The following is a 21,719-nucleotide window of genomic DNA, read 5'->3' as shown; positions in this document are numbered from 1 at the left end:
AGGAAACAATACTTTTTTTTTCTGTGTATCAGAGTTTCATGCAAAATTCTTAACAGTATTAAACATTAATTTGAATGATTGTATTAATAAACTTTTACTTATGAATGGTGGATACATGTCTGATTTTTTTGTTTTTACTTTTAGAAAAGCATGTGAGGCTGTACTTGACTCTTCACACCTGAAGTTTTCCAATATTCATGTGTGGGTTCAAAGCTTAAATTTTATTGTATACTTTTTACCACTTATGGATTATAAAGTAAGTATAAAAATTTGTTAAAAGTTTAAATTATTATAACTGTTAAAAGTTTTAACATAATGGCATCTAAACTTATTCCCAATATATTTGCATCATTTAATGGTTTTTTTTTTCAAATTTATAAAGTGAGTTTATTGCTACATAGGTTTTGTACTGTTGTGACACCTATTTCACTTTGAAGTTAAGATTGTTTTTTTTATTTTGTATTTTTTAAGAGTGTTCGAGCAATTTTCTCCATCTTTCTAAGTAAAGTAAAAAGTGAGTTACCTGAAAAAATAATGAATTCTCAACTTTATTTGGTTGAACAAGCGAAAAAGGTTTGTTTTTTAAAATATTTTCTAGTTTATCAAGTTTATCAAACTCTAAATAGCAAGAATGTTCTTTTGTTTTTGTTTTGGTTTAAAAGAAATTTTTCTTTTTCAAATTTTGTAATTATTGTATATTTAGGTTATTGACTTAGGTTTGGATAGAAATGTTTGTTTACTCCCAAGCTATTTTGTGTTAAATGAGGTATATGATTAGTTTTTGTGTTAAATGAGGTACATGATTACTTTTTTTGTTAAATGAGGTACATGATTACTTTTTGAAATTAACCGCTGCATAAACTGAAATATTCTAGTAAAACAGTTTATTTTAATTATTATTCTTTTCTTTAAGATTTTCTATAAGATAAATTTAATTATGATTTTTAGATTTATAAATTATATCCTGTGGATAACTTTCATCCTCACTGGGTAAGTTAAGTTATTGACTGATCAATCTACATGTTAATTATTAACTAGTTTTTGCAGATTGATCTTAATATTGAATTTTTAAAAGAATATTATACTTGTTTTAAGTTATGCTAGCTATAGTAGTGTCATTTTATAAAGTTTTATATTTGTGATGTAATAAAGTGAGCAAATAATCTGTATAATTATATGCTCACTTTATTACATCACAATTATAAAGCAAAATTAAAAAATAAGTTATTTAGAACACCATCAATTTTTCAGCATTTTTAAGAAAAATCATTCGCCAATAATCTTCTACAATAATTTTCTACAATAGTTTTCTACTATAACTTTCTACAATAATTTTCTATAATAATTTTCTACAATAATTTTCTACAATAATTTGCCAATAATATATTGCACTGGGAAAAACAATCATCAGCACTTTAAAACCATACTTTTGAATTTTATCACATAAGATCATTTCTTGCTAAATTATAGAGTTTTATAAGATCTTTTTTTTAAAAAAAAAACTCCCAAAAAAATGTTGTAATAAAATTTTTTTTTTAAATACTTAAGGTAAACGAATATTTCTAGAAGGTTTTTTTTGTAGTGAATAATCACCAATCTCTTTTCTAATATAAATATGTATGATAAAAATTATCATTTTTATTATAATAATGTATAATAAAAATTATTATCATTATTTTGAATATGATTATTATTATTATGATTGTTGTTGTTGTTGTTGTTGTTGTTATTGTTATTATTATTGTTATTATTATTGTTATTATTATTGTTATAATTATTGTTATTATTATTATTATTGTTATAATTATTATTATGATATTATTATTTTTGTAATTATTATTATATAAATTATTATTATTGTTATTATTATTATTATTATTGTTCTTATTTTTATTATTATTGTTCTTATTATTATTATTATTGTTCTTATTATTATTGTTATTATTTATTATTATTACAACTATTACAAATATTACTGTTATTGTTATTATTATTATTATTATTATTATTATTATTATTATTATTATTATTATTATTATTATTATTATTATTATTATTATTATTATTATTATTATTATTATTGTTATTATTATTATTATTATTATTACTTTTATTATTATTATTATTATTATTATTATTATTATTATTATTATTATTATTATTATTATTATTATTATTATTATTATTATTATTATTATTATTGTTATTATTAATATTGTTAATATTATTATTATTATTATTATTATTATTATTATTATTATTATTATTATTATTATTATTATTATTATTATTATTATTATTATTATTGTTATTATTAATATTGTTAATATTATTGTTTTTGTTTTTTTGTTTTTGCAAGATTATAATAACTGTTGGTGTTTTAATGTAGTTTGTTATTGACCAAACTAAAAAAGATTTTCAGTTTTTTATATCCTTAGTGATATACTTTTTAGTGATATACCAAATAGTGACCCTAAAGGCAAAATGTTTAGTTTACAATAAACTCTAGTTTTGTGTAACCATAAAAACTTTGACTTTAAGTTTAAATGTTAAACAAATCATTAAGATTTTTTGAGAGTGACTTGGGTTTGTTAAATTAGAATGAAAATTTATTTTTCAAAGAGTTTGAATTTTTATTTACAGGTCTTAGGAAAAGATTTTTCTTCATTTACAAGTACTTTTAAACCCCTTGCTCAAATGGTGTCCATAATAGGACACTCAAGTCTTATTCCAGTAATTGGGCATACAAGTTTCTCCAATGTATGGAATTTAGATCCAACTACCCTAAGATATCCTTTAAAAGGGCCACTTCCATACAAAAAAGTAAGTATTTTGTTAATGTATATAATTTGTTTATTAGCTTTTATCTATTTTGAAAAAGTTAGTTGATTTTAGCCCCTGTTTATATAACAGTGGGTTTAGTTTTTTTATTACTATGTATATATATTTTTAGGAGCTATTAGAGCCTCAAAAAAATCTTATACGTTATGTTATATCCCAACCCTACTCACGTGATTTTGTCTGCTCTATGCTTGGTTTAAAAAAACAGGTATTTTTATTTTTTTATCAAAAAACTGGCCTTTAAAAGCTTTAACTTTTTTTTAATTAAGTAACTAATAGATTTTACTATTTTAATATTACTGCAGTCTTACCACTAGATTGGTGGTCAGACTTGTCATAGATATTTTGGAAACCTGTCACAATTTTAACCGTTGTTACAAATACTTTAATTTATTAGAATTTTCATTTCATTCATAGCAATCATTAAGTAGCAATTACAAACAAATTTTTAAAGTCATTTTGATGTTTATTATTCAAACATTTTTTAATATGAATACACAAATATGTTTTAGCAGAAACAGCGATGTGAGGCTTTAGAGGAGGTTCTTGTTGATCTCATGATCGTTGCCATGGAAAAAAGTGAATATTATAGTGATGGAGATAATTCTTTGAAGTTGCTATGGCAACATTTATCAAGTCAGTTAATTTTCTTTATTCTGTTTCAATTTGCCAGTTTTCCACACATGGTGCAGTTGCTACATAAAAAGGTTTTATTTCATTTCTTTTTTTTTTTGTTTTTTATCTTAAAAAAAATTGATGATGATTTTTAAATGAAGTTTTGTTTTTAAATGAAGTTTTGTTTTTAAATGAAGTTTTGTTTTTAAACCCGCTTTTTTTAGTTGCTTAACAAGAACTTGTCTAAAGGAAGGGACCAACTAATGTGGGTATTATTGCAGTTTATCTCTGGCAGCATTCAAAAGAGCTCAGTAAATTTTCTTAGTTACAAAATTCATATACAGTTTTTTGCTAACTTTTTAAAATTTTTATAATGAAAAGTATTATTAGAAAGTAGCTATTTGCACATTAGAATGCATAAAAATTTCATTTGCTTAAAGATATAAAATTTTGTATTATAACATTTATCTATGGTAAAAATAATTATCGAATTGATTATATTTGTTAACTCTATTGAAATTTCCAATTTTTTGCCATAAGGAATCCAACTTAGTGGTAAAACCATTTTTTCCAAAAGTTTCATCCTTTTGGTTTCATACAGTTGATATACATATGAAAAAAAAAACAGCCAAATCTATTATTTTTTTTCTCTGGTTTTAAAATATTCTTTTTTTCATCAAATCCACATATCCCAAAAGCACTCTAATGGTCTTACCTGTAGAAAAGCCAGGCAGTTATTAACATGAAGAACAATTTCCTCTATTACATTAGGGTGGTTCACTTTCTATAGGCAAAAAATAGTCCATAGTTTTTGTTTCTCATACTCCTTTCTATCACAAAAACAAGTGTCTTCTATTTTTAAGATATTATGTTATGTACTGCCTTAAAGAAAAGGTGGTTTTTTTATGTGAAGCAAATGAGGTTTTTTATGCAAAGCAAATTTTCATGTAAAGTTGTTGCTATGTAAAAAGGAGAACATTTAAAAAAAAGTAGTTAAAGACATAACAAAGTTAAAGACATAACAAAGTTAAAGACATAACAAAGTGCGCATTGGTTTTGATAATACAAAACGCTTTTAATAGCAGCTGAACTGGGAAATATAACTCCAAGTTGTTACACATGGTTTAAGAATTTTCAATATCATCCCAGAGTTTAATTTGTTTATCATGCCAATTTATGTGAAAGTCTGGATTATATCCAAAGGCATGTAATAATAATGATACTATAGTATGTGCTAATGTATATATAAAGTTTTCATGTAATATCATAAGCAACAAATCTGAATTTCATTAGAACTATTAACAAATAACATTTAACTAATGAGGAAATATCCAAGTCTGCAATCTGCACAATCAACTTTCATTTATGATACCTAAGAACTGGAAATTCTTGGTTTCTTCTCTCTACCTTTTTTCATCAAAAGCAAGAAAGCAGCTGAACCTATAAACAATCAATCAAATCACTTTTTTTAATTTATGTCAAATTTTACAGGTGAAAACTGTAAAATTTGAAATTGAATTTGTAAATTTTTTGTCATCAAGGCAGCACTGAACAGAAGTGTGCAACATCCAAGCACTAAAGTAATCTAAATAACCAAGTTTTTTAACTTTTAGCAAGTTTTAAATTCAGTCTTTATTTTTTCTTGTTTAATACACTTTGTATTTTTAACTGTTTTTCACTTTTATTCCAGTTAATACTTTCACAATTCTTTTTGTGATTTGTTTTTTTTTTTTTATCGAAAGGAACACACAAAAATAACTTAAAATTTTGAATAATAGATTTTTTGAATCATGTTATTGAACATCTGGCTGAGCATCTTTAAAATATTGATTTATGGCCGAACCAGGCTAATACAGCAAGTAGCCTTTGCTGTCTTATGTGGCATTTATTATACATTCAATTGCCAGTCTTAGGTCATGTTACAATTCCTGCTTTTATTGTTAGTCCAAACAAACATTTATAGTTCAAACAGTCTAAGCATGGACTCTTCATCAACTTCCATTTCAACTTGTTAGTTTTCTTGTTATTGCAGTAAAAGAAATAAAACCAGATTGCTGTTTGTATTCGAACCACTATTCTTTTAAAACTACTTTAATAAATTTTACGTAATAAATTTTAAGTTTCTGCTGCTGGATTAATTTTGTGATACCTTATTCTGATCACAGTACAAGAAAAACTTTCTTTAATGGTTTACTGATGTCATTTTTTTATTGATCTTGAAATTTATTTTTAGTTGGAGCCTCAAGTATTTTATTTAAGTTTTCTGAGTATTTAACTTAAATTTAGTTAAGATATTAGAAATGTTAGTAATATTTATTTCATTTTTTAACTATTTGTTTAGGCTTTAATCTTTTTAGAGTAAATTTTTTTTTAGTTATCAGCATTTACACATATCATAAAGCTGTTTGAAGCATTATATCCTGAGAAAGAAGTATGTACTAAAATATTCAAATATTCTTAAGTTTTTATTGAAAAATGTTACAGTTAGTAATCAATTTTTTTTATTTTTCTGGTTGATGCTTCTTCCAGCCATTGCCAGTTCCTATATCAATTACTGCTGAAAATGTGACATCATTTTCCATGGCTTGTATATGGGTGCACCTCTCAAAAAAGGTAACTTAATATGTTTCTCATCCTCATAAATTCTGATTACAACTGCCTAACTATACAACATTATCATTAATGATGGCTGACTTAGTTGAAAAAAAAAAGAAATTTAAGGTGTTTTTCATCTCACAAAAAAGCAAAGCTGTAAATTACAAAATCATTTAAAAGGAGTTTTTTGTTTACAAGATAAATTAAGTTCATTAAAGTCAAATTTATTTTCTTAAGCTCCTTCATAAGCTAATAAGCATGATATTCAACATTAACCTTGATGATGGCTGACCTTTTGGAAAAAGTATCAAAAGCATGATATTTCATAACCCCCTCTATGCTTAATTTTACAACTAAAAGAAAATTTGTAATCATTTTATATTTTCATGCTATTAGCCAGAATTGTATTAAAATGTATGTTACTCCTAAACCCTTGAGTTTCACAGTTATTCATGCAAAACACATAAAGTTCAAATGAATATCATTAACAACTTTTAAAAACTTATCTCTAAGGATATTTATTGACTTATTTTGTAACTTTTATATGGAACAAAAGTTTGGAAATGGGGATCTCTAAATCCTGGAAATGTCTTTAACTTTCTGCAATTTATTATACTTGCATGTTCACAAAATGAAATAGTTTTTTCATAGGCTAAACTAGAAAGTCAACAACTTGATACAATGTTTTCATATGGAGCACCACCTACTCTTTCAAAGCAACTTGAGTAAGCCAATAAAATGAGTTTCTTTTTTTCCTGCATTAAATTTGTTTTTCCATTTCTGTTTCTCACTTTAAAAACTTTAATTTGCTTTTTGAAATTGCTAGAAATAATATTAATGTTTAGTTATTCTATTTGTTAGATATTGTTGTATAGTTAAAATCATGTTAAATTTTAGATTCTTATCTGAGAGTTTGCAGAAGCCCCATGATCGCACTGGCTATGAACTAGCACTATTGTGTAATGCATGTAAGTATTAAATTAACATATATTTTTCAATAATTTTATTTCCATCATATATATGATCATGACGGAAAAAAAAAAGATGAATGTAGTGAAATATACTTTTACTCCTTTAAAAATAAGTATAACAGATTAAAAACATTTAAAAGTATATAATTACGTATACTGCAGCAAATTAATGATAGAAACATTTAAAAGTATGTAGTTATGCAATTATGCAGCAAATTGATGAGAGAAATATTTAAGATATATAATTATGCAATTATGCAGCAAATATGTGTTTGTTTAGACAGCACCAGTGGAGATATTTTCCCTCAGCAGCTGAATGAAATTTTAAGCAAAATATATGATTCAACCACTGTGAAACTTCCAAAAAACTGTTTGGCATCTGGAAGTATTAATCCTCTTGACATGAAATTACTTGATTCGCTTACAGCTCATACCAAAATGAGGTAAGCTGCATTAAAATCTGATGGTATTTCATAACCTTATGAATTATAAAGTTATAAATATTTCTAAAGCTCAAAGATTTGTTTCAGTTTAATCCATGGTATAGTTTCCAAAATTAACCATTTTGCTGCAGCTTCAACTCAAATACAGCAAGAACAGCAACAAGTTTTACCATTGGCACCAGCTTTAGTTGAAACTTACAGCAGATTACTTGTTTATATGGAAATTGAGTTGTTAGGAATAAAAGGTTTTATTAGTGAGTGAATTTTGTAAAAAAAATTTTTTTTTGTTCGGTCATTTTTTCTTTATCAACAAAAATCTTTAAGAGTATTTGAAAAAAGTTATGTATTATATATGTATTATAAACGAAAGTTTACAGAATTTTAAGATCTAATCTTCGGTTTTTCTTGAATAAAAAACTAATGGAAATAGTTAACAATTTTATTTAGGATCAATTATTTGCTAATTAATTGATAAATCCGGTGTGAAAATTTTCTTTTACTTTTAAATAAAGTTAAAATGAGTAGTTTACAATCAAAAAATTCATCACAACATCATTAGGCAGCTTTTAATTCATTAAAAATCAACTTAAAATATTGTAAATTCCAAATTAATTTCAATTGGGTGCAAATGGGTTGAAAATTAGTTTCTAGTGAGATCAATTGGCAATTTATTGGTATGGCGAGGACAAAAAATTGCACAAACGTTCAAATAAGCAAAATACTTTACGTTTTTAAATCTTGCGTTCGAAAAACCATCAAAACCTGGGAACTTACCAAGGACATCTCTGACATGCTATGAAATACTAGAAAAGCTATTCTTTCAATCACGGATAAATGTAAACGATGAGTGTGGTCCAAAGAAAGGCTGGACTGGTCTGTACAACAGTGGGCAAAAGTTATTTGGAGTGATGAAGCTAGTTTTCAAGTCGTAAACTGCAAGGGAAGAATCTATGTCAAAAGATTTGCAACTGAGAAAAATTCAGACAGGTTTTTGCAACATCGTTGACAAGGCGGTGGAGGTTTGGTTGGCATCTGGGGATGTTTTTCTCACAAAGGTATAGGCTTCTGTCAGCTGTACAAAGGCTGAATTAATCAATACACCTACAAGAACACATTGAAAACGTGTTTAGTACTATCAATCAGACACTTGTATGACAGAAGCAAGCAATTTATCTTTCAACAAGATGGGGCTTCAGCTCACACTGCTCACTCAATCAAAGAATATTTCTTGAAAAAAAAGTTCAATGTGATGCCCTGTTGCCATAGATCACCAGATCTCAACCCAATTGAAAATATTTGGTCTTGGATCGACAATCAACTGACATACCATGAAATTCAATCAACTCAGCATTTGAAGCAACTTTTGAGTGAGTACTGGCTGAAGGTACCTTTGCTTAATGTGCATGAAATTAGTTGAATCAATGCATAAACGAGTTTATCTTTGCTATAAAAACAAAGGAGAACACTTTAAATATTAATTTTATATATTAAAATTTTTATAATATGTTCATATTCATTTTAAAGCTAATTACTTTTCTTTAATAAATAAAAAAAAATTAATTCGATATCATTTTACAGTTTTTTTTTATTAAACAAAAACCAAACATACTTGATAAAAATTCTGCAATCATTTAAACTTTCATGAATAGCTGTAAATATTATTACAGTATTACAAACTTTTACTAAATTATTAGAAAAAGTACTTAAAAATTTTAATTTTACAGGTCAAGTTTTACCAAATGTCATTCGTCGTAAAGCATGGAGTGTTCTTCATGGGTTACTAGAAATGTTTAGCTATCGCTTGCATCATATTCAATCTAATTATCGAATGAGCCTCATTTCCAGTCTTCATCATGTTGTTGCTGTTGGTGACTTAGAAAAAGCACAGATTCAAATGTGGTATGTATAAATTAAGTTTGTATCCTTTAAAAGTTACCAAGATGCTGAGGGATTTTACTACCATGCTTTCCAGTAACATGTTGAATCATTATGAAAATTATTCATAATGTAAAAACAAAATTTAAGAGAAAACTGTTCCCTCTTCTTTTTACTAAAAGAGGAGCAGTATTGGTCTTTTTTTAAAAAAAAAAACGTTTTTCAATTTTCAAGAACGTACAGTTTTTCAAATACAAGCCTCCTACGAACAAACGTTTTTTATGATTTTGAAATGTAAAATATCAATCATAATCTTACCATAAAGACCAGAATTTTTTTTTTTACAGTAATAAGTGATTGTAGCAAACCCTACTCGACCCCTAAGAGCCCTCCCCAAGGGTATGTTTCCTAAAAACCCTTTTCAATTTTTTTTTGTTTTGTGTTAAACAAAGATCAAAGTTCATTGACAAAATTACATAAAAAAAAATTTTCAAATTACATAAAAAAAAAAAAATTTTCGTTTAAAAATTAAGACCATTTAAAGTTATTTCAAAGCGTAATTGCGGGTAATTTTAAGCTTTGAACAACAAAATTCCTGGGCACTGCCCTAAAATGTGTGATTTCTCCCCAGTTTCTTAGAGCATGTTCCTATGCACTGGGAAAAATTAACCAAAATTGCTTACATAGGCTTAGGGCAAGTTCCATTTAAAGTTATTTCAAAGCGGTTTAAAGTTTGTCTGGATTTTTAATTGTCACATGTTATTATTGACTTTTATTCAAGTTTATTTTTTACTTAAGTTTTTTTAAATTCCTAGAACTCTGTCATTATGTTATGTTTATTTGCATATTTGTGATTTCATATTGCAATTTTCCTTAAGCATTAAGCTACTAATATATATTGCTATATTATATATCTGATTCGATGAAAATAAAAAGTTTTTCTTTTGTATTTAAGCGATCATTGATCTGAATTTCAAATATTGAAAAAGATGTTTTTTAATATGTACCAGAATTCATTTTTTTCTTGGTTTTCCTTTCTTTTTTTAATTTAACATCATTAGAGGGCAGAGCAATTTTCTAATTGAATTTACAAGGTGTTAGGGATTATATTGATGATGATTTTTTTTATCCTTTAGTGTTGTTATTACTGCACTTAAACTCATCATGGGATTTGGTTCATCTGATCTTCAAGCACAACTTTCATCTCAAAGATACACAAGTGAACCTTCTAATGTAAGCTTTTAAATTATTTCAAACCTTTTCTTTCAGGGTAAGTCTAAAGATTAAAATAAAAAGATAAATACAAATTTTTTAATTAAGATTACTCGCTACTTTTTTTTCTCATAAAACTTTCAGAAAATTACTTATAACTATTAGCATGCTATTCAGATTCTCTCAAAAGATTGTGAAGAATTGAATAAAGCTTTAATTTTAAGCATAGCGAGAGCAATACATGTCACTGGTGAGTTTTTGTGTCTTTGTTTTGGAAATATAATTTAATATAATTTTTGATCATTTATTTCAAAGTTTGATGATTTTTTGCTGATAATTAAATATAAATGCTGATAATTTTTTCATAGTTTTGAAAAAATTGTTTTTTAAACGTTTGATGTTTGAAAAAAAGTTTGATGTATATTTTGAGGACAGGCAAATCTTTGACAATTGGTTGATAAATTTTTTCTGTGGATAATGTCATAAAAATTTTTTTTTAACCACAAAAATATTTTATAACATATTATGAGATTATTTTATGACATTATAAATCATTATAAGTATGATTTTGTCACTATCATATGAATGACATCAAAACATATGAATATTTTTAAGTTGCTTTTTCTTTTCCTAATTCTGTGATTCATGTGAAAATATAGTTGACTAATACACTTTCGCATGAGTTAAAGAAATTTTAAAAATTAAACTTAACAAAGCAGTGAACTTTCATATTTTTGTTGTTACTCATTTTTTCTACTGTTCTTCTAAAATGTTTGCTTCATCAAATAGTCAATTCTGTTTAATTTGTTCAAGAAAAGCTATTAAATGCTAAAAGAAAAATTTAAATTACTTTCTTGCCAACCAATATATTAGACTGATTTTGGGTACCTATATATTGGTTGAACACAAACCCTTAAATCATTAATTACTCAAAAACTTCTTAACAGATTTTTCTAATTATTTGCAGAAGGAAGGTAATTAAATTATTTCAATCATTTTTTACATTTTTAATTGGACACTTAGAAACCAAACATTTTTGCAAGTACTTGACATCATCTCCTGGATCTTTGAGCTTTGAGTTACATTTTTTGAAGCTGTTATCCACTTTTTCTTAAAATCTTTTTCATCTGATGCTAATTTCTTGTTTTTCAATAGGATTTCTTTTATAATTGACCAATAACTTACATCCATCAGTTGATTGCTTTGGAGTTTTCTTTTTATGATATGCTTTATATTCTTCCGATTTAAGTACTTATCCTATCATTTAGAAAAGTACTTAAATCTGAAGAATATAAAGCATATCTTAAAAAGGCTGCATATAAATTTTGCTGAATGGTCTCTCTGCAACTGACATGGAATTGCTTTTATAGAGTAAATGGCTTTGATTTATATTTATATATAAATCCTTTCTTTTTTCCACTTCCTGCTTTTCTTTCAATAGTCTATTTATATCACTGCAAAATAAATCTAACTAATTATTTAGCAGCACCAGTCAATTTTAAAATGTCAGTTTGTGACAACGAAGGACTTTAAAGAAAAAAAAGTTGTAAAGCTTGTTTTTAACTTATCTTAGCCTGATAACAATGATAAGCAATAATTAACACCAGTACAATCAAATAGCAACACATTAACTTCCTTCTGCAAAAAAATTTATTAAGTAGTTTTTGAGTAATTAACAATTAAAGGGTGCTGAATTTTCTTTGTGTTCGTATTAGGCTGTTTTTTTTTTTAAACCAATATATTAGACTTTTGTTTTGTAACATGCTCTATATCAGCCAACTATGCTCCTAATTATTAACAACCTTTTGTCTAACACAATGCCCTTTAATAAATACACCATATTATATAATTGTATTAGGAGCTGATTCATTGCCATTTACTTGGTGCGAATCAATTGTTAAAGAATCTCTAAAACTAACACCTTACAGGTTAAATTATTCTTTTTTTTGTTGTTTTTATTTTAAGATGCAGTTGATTATTTCCCAAATGAATATTGATCTTTATATATTGGCAATTGTTCTAAATTAAACTTTTTATAGATGGTCACCTTACACTCTTGCATCTTTCCCTTTGTCTTTGCGTCTGCTTTTTGCTCAAGACCCTGCTGCTGCTGCTGCTACTGCTGAAGATGTGAATGGTAAAACACTGATGACAGTTGTAGAGAAACATTATCGTAAATTAAAAAGTATTTTTCTATTTTTTTTCTTACTTATTTTCCTGTCTTGTTCTTCTATTCTTTTCTTTACTTTTTATATCTTTTCCTATTTTTTCTTTTATTTCTTTTTTATGCTTTTATTTTATTTTCTTATTTAGTCATTATATTTAGGCAAAGTTAATAATTATCTTTTTTTTATCACATTATTTTCTCGTTATTTTTACACATTAATTTTTTCACGCATTAATTTTCCTATTTCGAAGACAAAACTAAAAAAGAAACATAACACTTATAAGTTAACATATATTTCTTTTTTTCTTATTTAGTTCTTTTTAATTTTTCTCACTTCTTTTTTTTCCTTGTAAACAATAAAAGGTTCCTGTAACATATTTATGTTTATATCATTTAGCATTGTTGAATGAAGAAGAGATAATAAACTACTTCAACGAAAAAGAACAAGCTGAAATATTCTTATGGTAGACATTTTTTGTCTTCTTTTTATTCTTTTGATTTCTGTAAGAGTGATGTAGTCATTTTCTGAAACTTATGAGCTAATCATGTAGCATTCAATTTTGGTATAACTGCTAATTACCATATAACTTCATTATGAACTTGATCTTTATTATGAGTTTTACATATGTAAAAAAGTTTTTTTTCTGATTATCATTTTTAAAGTATAATATAAAAAGCACAATGTAAATACAAATAATGCATTTATAGTATACAGTACATAATATGATTATATTATGTATTATACCCTTTAATAGTTACATCACACTTGTGATACAGTAGTTTGCATTACTTTTGGATTTATGTTGAGGTCAGTATAGGTAACAGAAATGCAATATGTAGCTGATTGCTTATTGTTGCATTTTTAGTAACAAATATATTTGTAATGATTTAAGAATTAAATTTTTTTTTTAGCTTAGTTTGGAAAATTTTGTTAGATCACAACAGAATTACCCTTGTCTGTCATCAGTAAGATGCTTTAAATACCATTTTTATAGTTGACTACTCTTTTGGAAGTATTTAATATTTGTTTTATTATTTTAAAGAAAAAATTTTTTTTATGTTTTAACTTTTTTTAAGAGTTTTAACAAACATATCTAATAAAAGTCATGCATCAAAGCCTCTAGCTAATGGTTGCAAGTTTTTTGCAGACTTTTTGGTATTTGATTTTAAATTACACATAAATAACCCACAAAGTAGTGCTCAAGTTCCAAAGGTAATGATGCTTAATAGGCATTTTAATTTTTTTTTTCGTTTTAGTTTTTTCTTAATGTTTATGAAGTATTTTTATAACATACAAGTATTTACTTTTTAACTTATTTCACAAGTTATAGTTTCTTTACTTTCTTTGAAAGTTTTTCTTTTTGTGCAGAGATTCCAGTATTTAAATGAAATCATATGGAAATATGAAGTTATTCCTTTGGATCGTCTAATATTGAGTTTGGTAGGTAATTCAAGCTTTTATGTTAATGTGTTTTATTAAATATTTTATAGCTTTTATGTTTATGTGTTTTATTAAATATTTTATTTCTGTGTTAACCTGACACAGAAAAAGTTGAAAACATAAATGAATAATGCTTCTTCTTTGGAAAATTTGCAGGTTTTCTTATAAAGCACTCTGTGTAAGGATTTTTACAATGGTGCACATGCAAAGTGTACAGTAGCGTGCCAGATAAGTAACCGGATAAGTGCATAATTTGAGATAACTTTTGAATGAAAATTGATTAAAATTCTTAAAACAAATGAGTTTTTACTAAATCTAAGCAATCTAATCTTAAAAGTTCATTTTATTGAAATATGCGCGTGCAAAAGTATCCAGGCAAAACTAAAAAAATAAATTCCAATACTGTTGTTGGCTTTTATTTAACATTTAAAAATGGTAAATAAAACATAAAGTATTTTTAATTAAAAAGGAGATTGTTTCAAATAAATTTTAAAAATGACAAAGCAAAAATATAAAAGTTTAGTTGTCAAAGACGTAGTATTGAGTGCAATTGAATAAGGTAGAACTACAAGAGACATAGCAGATCAGTTTGATGTAGGAAAATCAGCAGTAACGGATATATTTAAAAGACATAAGGAAAGAAATAACAATAGAATCTCTCTAAAGTCAGGAAGGCCTTGAATTACATCTGAAAGACAAGATAAAATTTTAACTCGTGCTGTAAAAAATGATCCACACAAAAATGCTGTCTTGTTAAATGCTGAAATGAAAGAATTTTATAAAACCTTAAAATGTTGTGTTGACACAACCAAGCTTTGCTTGCAAATCTTTTTGGAAGACATCCTGCAAAGAAACCTTTTCTTTCTATAAAGAATCGAAAAGCATGCTTGAGATTTGCAAATGAACATTTGAATTGGTCAAGAGAACAATGTTCAAAAGTACTTTTTAGTGATGAATCTAAGTTTATGTTATTTGGATCTGATGGTATTAGATATGTTCATCGACCAAAGGCCACAGAAACAATCCTAAATACCAGCTACCAACAGTAAAGGACAGAGGTGGAAATTTTATGGTCTGGGGTTGCTTCAATAGAGATTGTGTTGGTCCTGTCCATTTGATTGATGGCATAATGGACAAAAATATGTACAAAGATATCATTAAGGATGTTATGCTATCACATGCTAAAGACAAAATGCCTCGAGGATGGATATTTCAGCAGGACAATGACCCAAAGCACACTTCACACCTTGTGAAAGACTTTTTCAGGACTAAAAGAGTTAGATTAATCAAATGGCCTTCACAAAGTTTTGACTTTAATCCTATTGAGCATCTATGGGAACAGCTTGACCAACAAATTTCAGGTCGAAAACCAACAAGTAAACATGATTTATTTAAAATTCTGTAACAAGAATGGGAAAAAAAACGACAATAATGTGGTTATGAAGCTGGTAGACTCAATGCCTTGTTGCTATCTAGCAGTAATCAATGCCAAGGGTTTCAAGGAGTAATCAATGCCAAGGGACAAATTATTAAAGAAATTTATTTTGAATTACAACATTTTTAACTTAAAAAGTGTTTAAAAAAAAAAAATCTCCTTTTTTATTTTTAAACACTTTTTAAAAAAAAGTATTTTTTTCTGCCCAGATTCTTTTGCACACGCATGTTTCAGTAAAATAAACTTTTAAGATTAGATTGCTTAGATTTAGTAAAAATTCATTTGTTTTTAGAATTGTAATCAATTTTTTGACATTTCAGTGAAAATTTGAAAGCAATTGGACTTGTCATTCAAAAGTTATCTCAAGTTATGTACTTGTCCGCGTACTTTTGCACACTACTATGGTACATATGGCATATGAAAATTTATTGTATACACATGGGTGTATACAATTCTACATGGAATTTTGATACTTTTTGGCCATTAGCACATCTGTAGCCTGAGTCACTACATGTTCAAATAAATTTAGTTTAGGAGGTGGCACTATAACAATTAATTAAAAAGTTAAAATTTTCTTGTGGTAAACAATGACCAATCGCATTTTTGTAAATCTGTATGTTCTTGTATTACTGACTGTCTTCAGCATACTTTAGATGCCAATCTTAAAGACTTTTAACTGAAGATTCAGAAGGTAAACTTCTGCCATGTCCCTAATAGCAAAAAAGAAAAAAACTCCAAAATTATCTCAAATAAATTTTTTTTAGATTTAACATACTTATATAATTAAATTTTGTATGTATATGTTTGTATGTATGCATATATATATATATATATATATATATATATATATATATATATATATATATATATATATATATATATATATATAATTAATTTACTGGCAGTTAATCAACTGCATGTTTAGCCTGTCAGTAAGTTAATTTTATAGAATTCTGCTGCCACAGAATTTCAGTTTAATTTTCTCATTTCAATTAATCCTCCTAAGATGTAGTTGCTCTCTTGAATGCTGCAAAGATTTTTGTGCAATTTCCAAAATTTTTACTTTATTGCCAGCAAGCTTAAAATTTTTTGCCATCTGTCGAAGACTCAGGATCAAAAATGTTCATTGCAACTTTTAAAGAGTTTTAGCCACCATTGTTTCTCACCCTAATGATGTAACTGAATGGTTTCAGGTCTCTTTGATTGTATGCCTCTTCCACTAGTTTCCATGATAGTGACAATACCTCTCAAGAAAGAAGGATTTGTTCTTAATGATATTTGATGCTTTAGGTTCAATATCTTCATACTCTAAATTTCTTCCAATCTCAGTCATTCTATATACATTCTATATCTGTCATTGGAAGATCTATTCTCTTTTTAATGTTGAAAAATGTGGTGGTAGAAATTGTCTTCAGTGTGTCTGTTTTCGTTACAGAACTGGCATTAATAAGCCATCTTTTCAAAAAGAAATTTTTATTTTAAAAATTGTAATTTTAAATTTTACTTAATAAATGTAAAATAAAACTTGGTTGTTGCAAGACAGTGCTGTGCTTCCCTCATTGCAGCCAGCTTCTTTAATACAAAAGAAACAGCTCTCTGTAAAATCTTTTAACCTTTGAATTGCATGAAGTCTTTTGCTTTTCACATGTCTGATATCCTTACCTACTTTCTGACAACATTGTGACCAGAATGGTTTATCAAGGTCTACAAAATTCTTTTGTTCAATTAAAGTTTCATTTATAAATTCTGATAGGTTTTGTTTTTTATGGCTTCCTGTGTCCTGTCCAAGTCTGCAAACCGGACACTCAATGATTTATCTATAACACCTATTCTTCTTTATATTCATAAAACAAAATTTTTCTTTTTCCAGGATCTTTCTCTTTATTTACTGATGTTCAAATCTTTCTACAAAGTTTTTTAAATTACAAACTTTTGAGTGACTTAAGGTCAAAGTTTTAAAAAATAAGGTAATATATACAAAAGTTTCCAGCTAGTAATATTCTGTAATCAAATTTAATTTAAAAAAGACTAAATGTTTGTAATCATTATGAAATATTAGTATTAGATATACGAAACAAAATAATATAGTCAAAGAATAGTATTTATGTTTGTGAATCTATTAATGTAATTACTATATTTACATGTGACACATAATTTATACTGACACAGTAGAATCTACAAAGATCAAGAATAATTACTTTGCATTTTTAGTAAAAGTTGTGATTAATTAACAAATAATGCTGATCAAAAAATAAATACTTAAAAACACAAACATTTTACAAATGATAGTGTTGCATGTTTACATTTAGTGCATAGTTTTTCTGGGGATCATTGTGTTTGGCTGAAAGAACAATTATGAAGTAAAAACAAGCTTCAAAATAGATTTCATGATTTCATAGGATTTTTACATTTTTTTGCTGTGTAAACATGTTGCATGTGTACATTTGGTTCTCGCAAGAGCATAAATGTAGCTCAAAAAACACAAATCTAAATTTGCTAGAGTGTAATAAGATTTTCAAAAGAAGGTAAATCTTCTTGTGAAAATTGCTTCACTTTACATCGATAGATAAATCAATCATGAAAGATATTTTTTTAAAGTATTGTTATGAATAATGTTTGAAAGATCGTCCGTGGAAAACCAAGAAAAACATCTAAAAAAGGAGATCATATCATTAAACACAAATCAACTGCAAATGTCAAGAAAACTGTTGTCGAAATGGCACACAAGCTAAAGGATGTTACATGAAGACTACATCATGTGGGACTTTTTGACCATATTTGTATTAAAAAACTTTTAATCAATACAAAAAATAAGAATCAAAATTTGTGAAAGATCACCTAATTGGATAATCAAAGAGTGGAAAAAAAGTAGCTTTCTCAGACCAATCTAAATTTCATCTTTTTGGAAGTGATGGTAGACAACTTGTACAACATCTTATTAGCATGAGAAATGTTTTTACAGTTGAAATTTGGTACCAAATTTCAACTGTAAAAACACTGTTGAGGAAGTACAATTGTTTAGGAGCTTTCTCTGCACAAGAAATCAGTCACAAATGGTCACGATCAAATTCAAATTGTAAAACACCATGGAGGAAGTGTGATGGTTTGGGGAATTTTCTCTGCACAAGAAATCAATTCATTGGTCAAGATCAACAGAAATATGCTATTTACAAGATGATTTCAGAAAAAAATTCTTTCTTTTATTCTGAAGAAACAATGCCACAGAATTTGAGATTTCAGCAGGATAATGCCACATGTTTTTTTAGCTGTTAACACTGCATAGGGTAGGGTACAAACTTTACTAATTTTTATTTTTCCTCAAGTAAAACACATTTTTGTCACTATTTAGGCAGCAGATTCACTTTTCTGAATGAAATCTTGCTCTTGTCAAATTTTCTCAATAAATATTTTGGTTTTCTGTTAATTATTTTAAATATATTTAAATGAAATATTTTAATAAAAGTTTTTTGGCAAGTTTAAACAAATTTGATGTAATCAAACAGTTTGCATTTGAATTTAGTTAAAGTTACAAAACTTTTGATAATAAATTCAATACTAAGTATTCTGTTAAAGAAAATTATTGAAGTTAATCTTAAAAAAACATTTTGAATGCATACACTCTTACACAATGTGTTTTGTTAAAAAATCTGCAAATTCTTTCAAAGAGATGCAGTTTTTATTTTGTTTTCAGCTGTTTCCTTGTCAGATTGACACTTAAAAAAAAATTTTGCATTGCCATGATATTGTTTGCATTGCCATGACAATTGATTTGGATCGCCATGATATTGTTTGCATTGCCATGATATTGATTTGGATCGCCATGATATATTTTGCATCACCATAACTGTAACCTCAAAACTTATAACCTCTAAACTGATGCAATGCGTTAAAAGTTTTTAAAGTTTTTAAGAACTTCATTAAAAGGTTTAACAATACCATTATTATTTATTATTTATGTCTTAGACTAAAATTGAAAAAAAAAATTTTGGTCAGAGAGATTGTTTTTTTTGTAACTTCTAAGATTCTTTATTATTATTTAAATTAAAATGGTTGAAAAGTATATGAAAAGCAAAGCAATATTTTAATTTTACTATAAAAATGTTTGCTTAATGTTAAGCTTTAGCTTTTTAGATATGTTTGAATATATTATTTTTATTAACTAAAAAGTATTCATAGTTATATGTTCATATTGTTATCATATGTTCATTTTGTTATCATATGTTCATTTTGTTATCATATGTTCATTAGGGTGATGCAAAACTTTTAGGTTCAAAAGTTTAGTTGTCCTCAAGCTTGCCCTTGTTCTATGTGACAATAGTAATTATTTTCCAAAATTTGAATCAAATCGGATGATATTTAGGGGTTGCCATGTTTTGTCACATTTCGGAATGAGGGTAAAAAAAAAAATTATTTTTTCAATTATTTATTATCAATTACTTATTATTATGTGGTGGATTGCGGATGTTTAATGTTAAACAATAATATAGTACTGTACTACTATGTAGTTACACTAGGCAATAACAGATCAATCATTTTCATCATCCAACAGTCATCTTCATCAGGGTAGACTTTGATGCAACTGGAAATTCCTTTTGGTGAAGATCAACCAATTGAAGAAGAAACTGCTTTTGGTTTTCATCTTTCGTAACGCTTTTGTTGAAGGGTGTTATAAGTGCTATGCCTCTTTCCACGCAATTGTTGACGAACTTCATTTGACGAACCTTGTGCTTCATTTCAAGATATGTTTAATCCATTTCCCACTCTGTAAAAAGATTCTTTTATTAAAAATGATTCAGCTTTTTTTTTGCCATTTTTCAAAGTTAGATCGAAATATTCTGCTGTGTGTTGTGTAACGAAGAAAGACAATGTACTGTGACAATTGAATGTGGCAGCATCAAGTCTTTTGAGAGATATCTGTTTTGGCTGTTGTTTCAGGTTGTTTGCCATGTCTCTCTTGGTGTTGTTGTCGACACAGGAGTCAAAGAAAGCCAATCCTATTAGATGTTCAGAAAAGTACCACAGATGGCAATGAAAAGCTTTTGCTGCATTAATTGCAATTGTACGATTTGGATATTCTTGAATTTGTTGAAGAAGCTTGGCATCATTGAATGGTGCTCGTTCAGCTAACGGAGCTTGATTCCAAAACTGTCCGTATATAAATGCCACAAAAAGACTTATGTCTATTATTCTTTTTTTATCCTTTGCAGTAATAACAAATTGATCCTGAAACAAATAGATCTTCATACAATTTATAGCTTTTGCCATCCAACGTGCATTGTGTGTTGCACCTGGTGCCCAAAACTTTACATTCAACTCCGATGTTGTAGTTGATCCTCTAAGAAAAATAAGGCACAAGTTCAAGAGTTCTAAGTAATCATCCCTGGGTTGTTGACCTTTAATTGCTTCACTATAATACACTACCATTTCTTCACGGAGTTTAAGAAAAAAATCACAGTTATACAATTCTTCATTCCCTATAGTAAACACATCCTTGTTGATTGCTGGCCATTGCTTCTGGAAACAGTCTGGAAACAGTTGGAGTTTCTCAGAAACTCCAACTTCAGGTCCTCCACTGTTTCCAAATTCAGTCATGAAAATGGTGGAAAGCATGACTTCAAAGACATGGTGTCTGCATGCTATCCATATAAGATTACGGTCAAGATTCTGCTCTATTATTGTGCAGGCACCAATGTTTAACCCGGTGTTGGATGATGTAGTGTCAAAAACCAGTCCCTGAACAAGTTCTTCCAATTTCCATTCTTTAAGAGCCTTCATGCAAGCATCAGCCAGTTGCTCACCTGTACCTCGATCAATCTTTGGAACGCCCAGCAATTTTTCCACCCCATCACCAGTCACAATATGGCAATTCTATCCACTTTTTTTTGACCACCAGTGATATCAGGTAAGAGCTTTCCATCCCAATGCAGAAAAAGTGGATCATCAGGAGAGAAATCAACCTTGTCAGCTGTAATCAGTGCTTCACGAACAGATCGCCTTTCTCTGCGGATTGTGCTGTACGACAATGATAAATCTTTTAGAGAGTGATCACAAAGAAATATTAACACGATCAAGAGACGATACAACATTTGTTAGAACTTTCATCTTCTTTTTGGTTGAACCACTT

General features: G+C 27.3%; 1 protein-coding gene across 7 annotated transcripts in view; it reads left to right on the top strand.

The window, feature by feature from the left end:
• Positions 1-21,719, top strand: part of LOC145180593 (mediator of RNA polymerase II transcription subunit 23-like) — a 37,800-nt gene that overhangs the window by 1,865 nt on the left and 14,216 nt on the right. For 4 of the 7 annotated variants that reach the window (XM_090081409.1, XM_090081406.1, XM_090081410.1 and 1 more), the window contains 23 exons: positions 145-256; positions 472-573; positions 704-766; positions 949-990; positions 2,644-2,823; positions 2,954-3,049; positions 3,354-3,548; positions 3,681-3,767; positions 5,831-5,887; positions 5,986-6,069; positions 6,703-6,776; positions 6,949-7,019; positions 7,303-7,465; positions 7,553-7,719; positions 9,190-9,364; positions 10,477-10,573; positions 10,718-10,802; positions 12,411-12,480; positions 12,592-12,737; positions 13,117-13,183; positions 13,632-13,685; positions 13,797-13,932; positions 14,089-14,160. In XM_090081409.1, coding sequence (XP_089937535.1) covers positions 145-256; positions 472-573; positions 704-766; positions 949-990; positions 2,644-2,823; positions 2,954-3,049; positions 3,354-3,548; positions 3,681-3,767; positions 5,831-5,887; positions 5,986-6,069; positions 6,703-6,776; positions 6,949-7,019; positions 7,303-7,465; positions 7,553-7,719; positions 9,190-9,364; positions 10,477-10,573; positions 10,718-10,802; positions 12,411-12,480; positions 12,592-12,737; positions 13,117-13,183; positions 13,632-13,685; positions 13,797-13,932; positions 14,089-14,160 — 2,395 coding nt within the window. The remainder of the gene's footprint in view (positions 1-144; positions 257-471; positions 574-703; positions 767-948; positions 991-2,643; positions 2,824-2,953; positions 3,050-3,353; positions 3,549-3,680; positions 3,768-5,830; positions 5,888-5,985; positions 6,070-6,702; positions 6,777-6,948; positions 7,020-7,302; positions 7,466-7,552; positions 7,720-9,189; positions 9,365-10,476; positions 10,574-10,717; positions 10,803-12,410; positions 12,481-12,591; positions 12,738-13,116; positions 13,184-13,631; positions 13,686-13,796; positions 13,933-14,088; positions 14,161-21,719) is intronic. The other 3 variants (XR_016450619.1, XM_090081408.1, XM_090081407.1) reach the window with 2 other exon arrangements.

The sequence above is a fragment of the Hydra viridissima genome, unplaced genomic scaffold (genome assembly GCF_058129835.1).
Source record: "Hydra viridissima isolate aposymbiotic clone 2 unplaced genomic scaffold, HvirCarnegie_v1 scaffold_3, whole genome shotgun sequence".
In the NCBI taxonomy this organism is placed as follows: Eukaryota; Metazoa; Cnidaria; class Hydrozoa; order Anthoathecata; family Hydridae; genus Hydra; species Hydra viridissima.
Note: the sequence above shows the minus strand (reverse complement) of the source record. Positions and strands in the feature narration are given on the sequence as shown.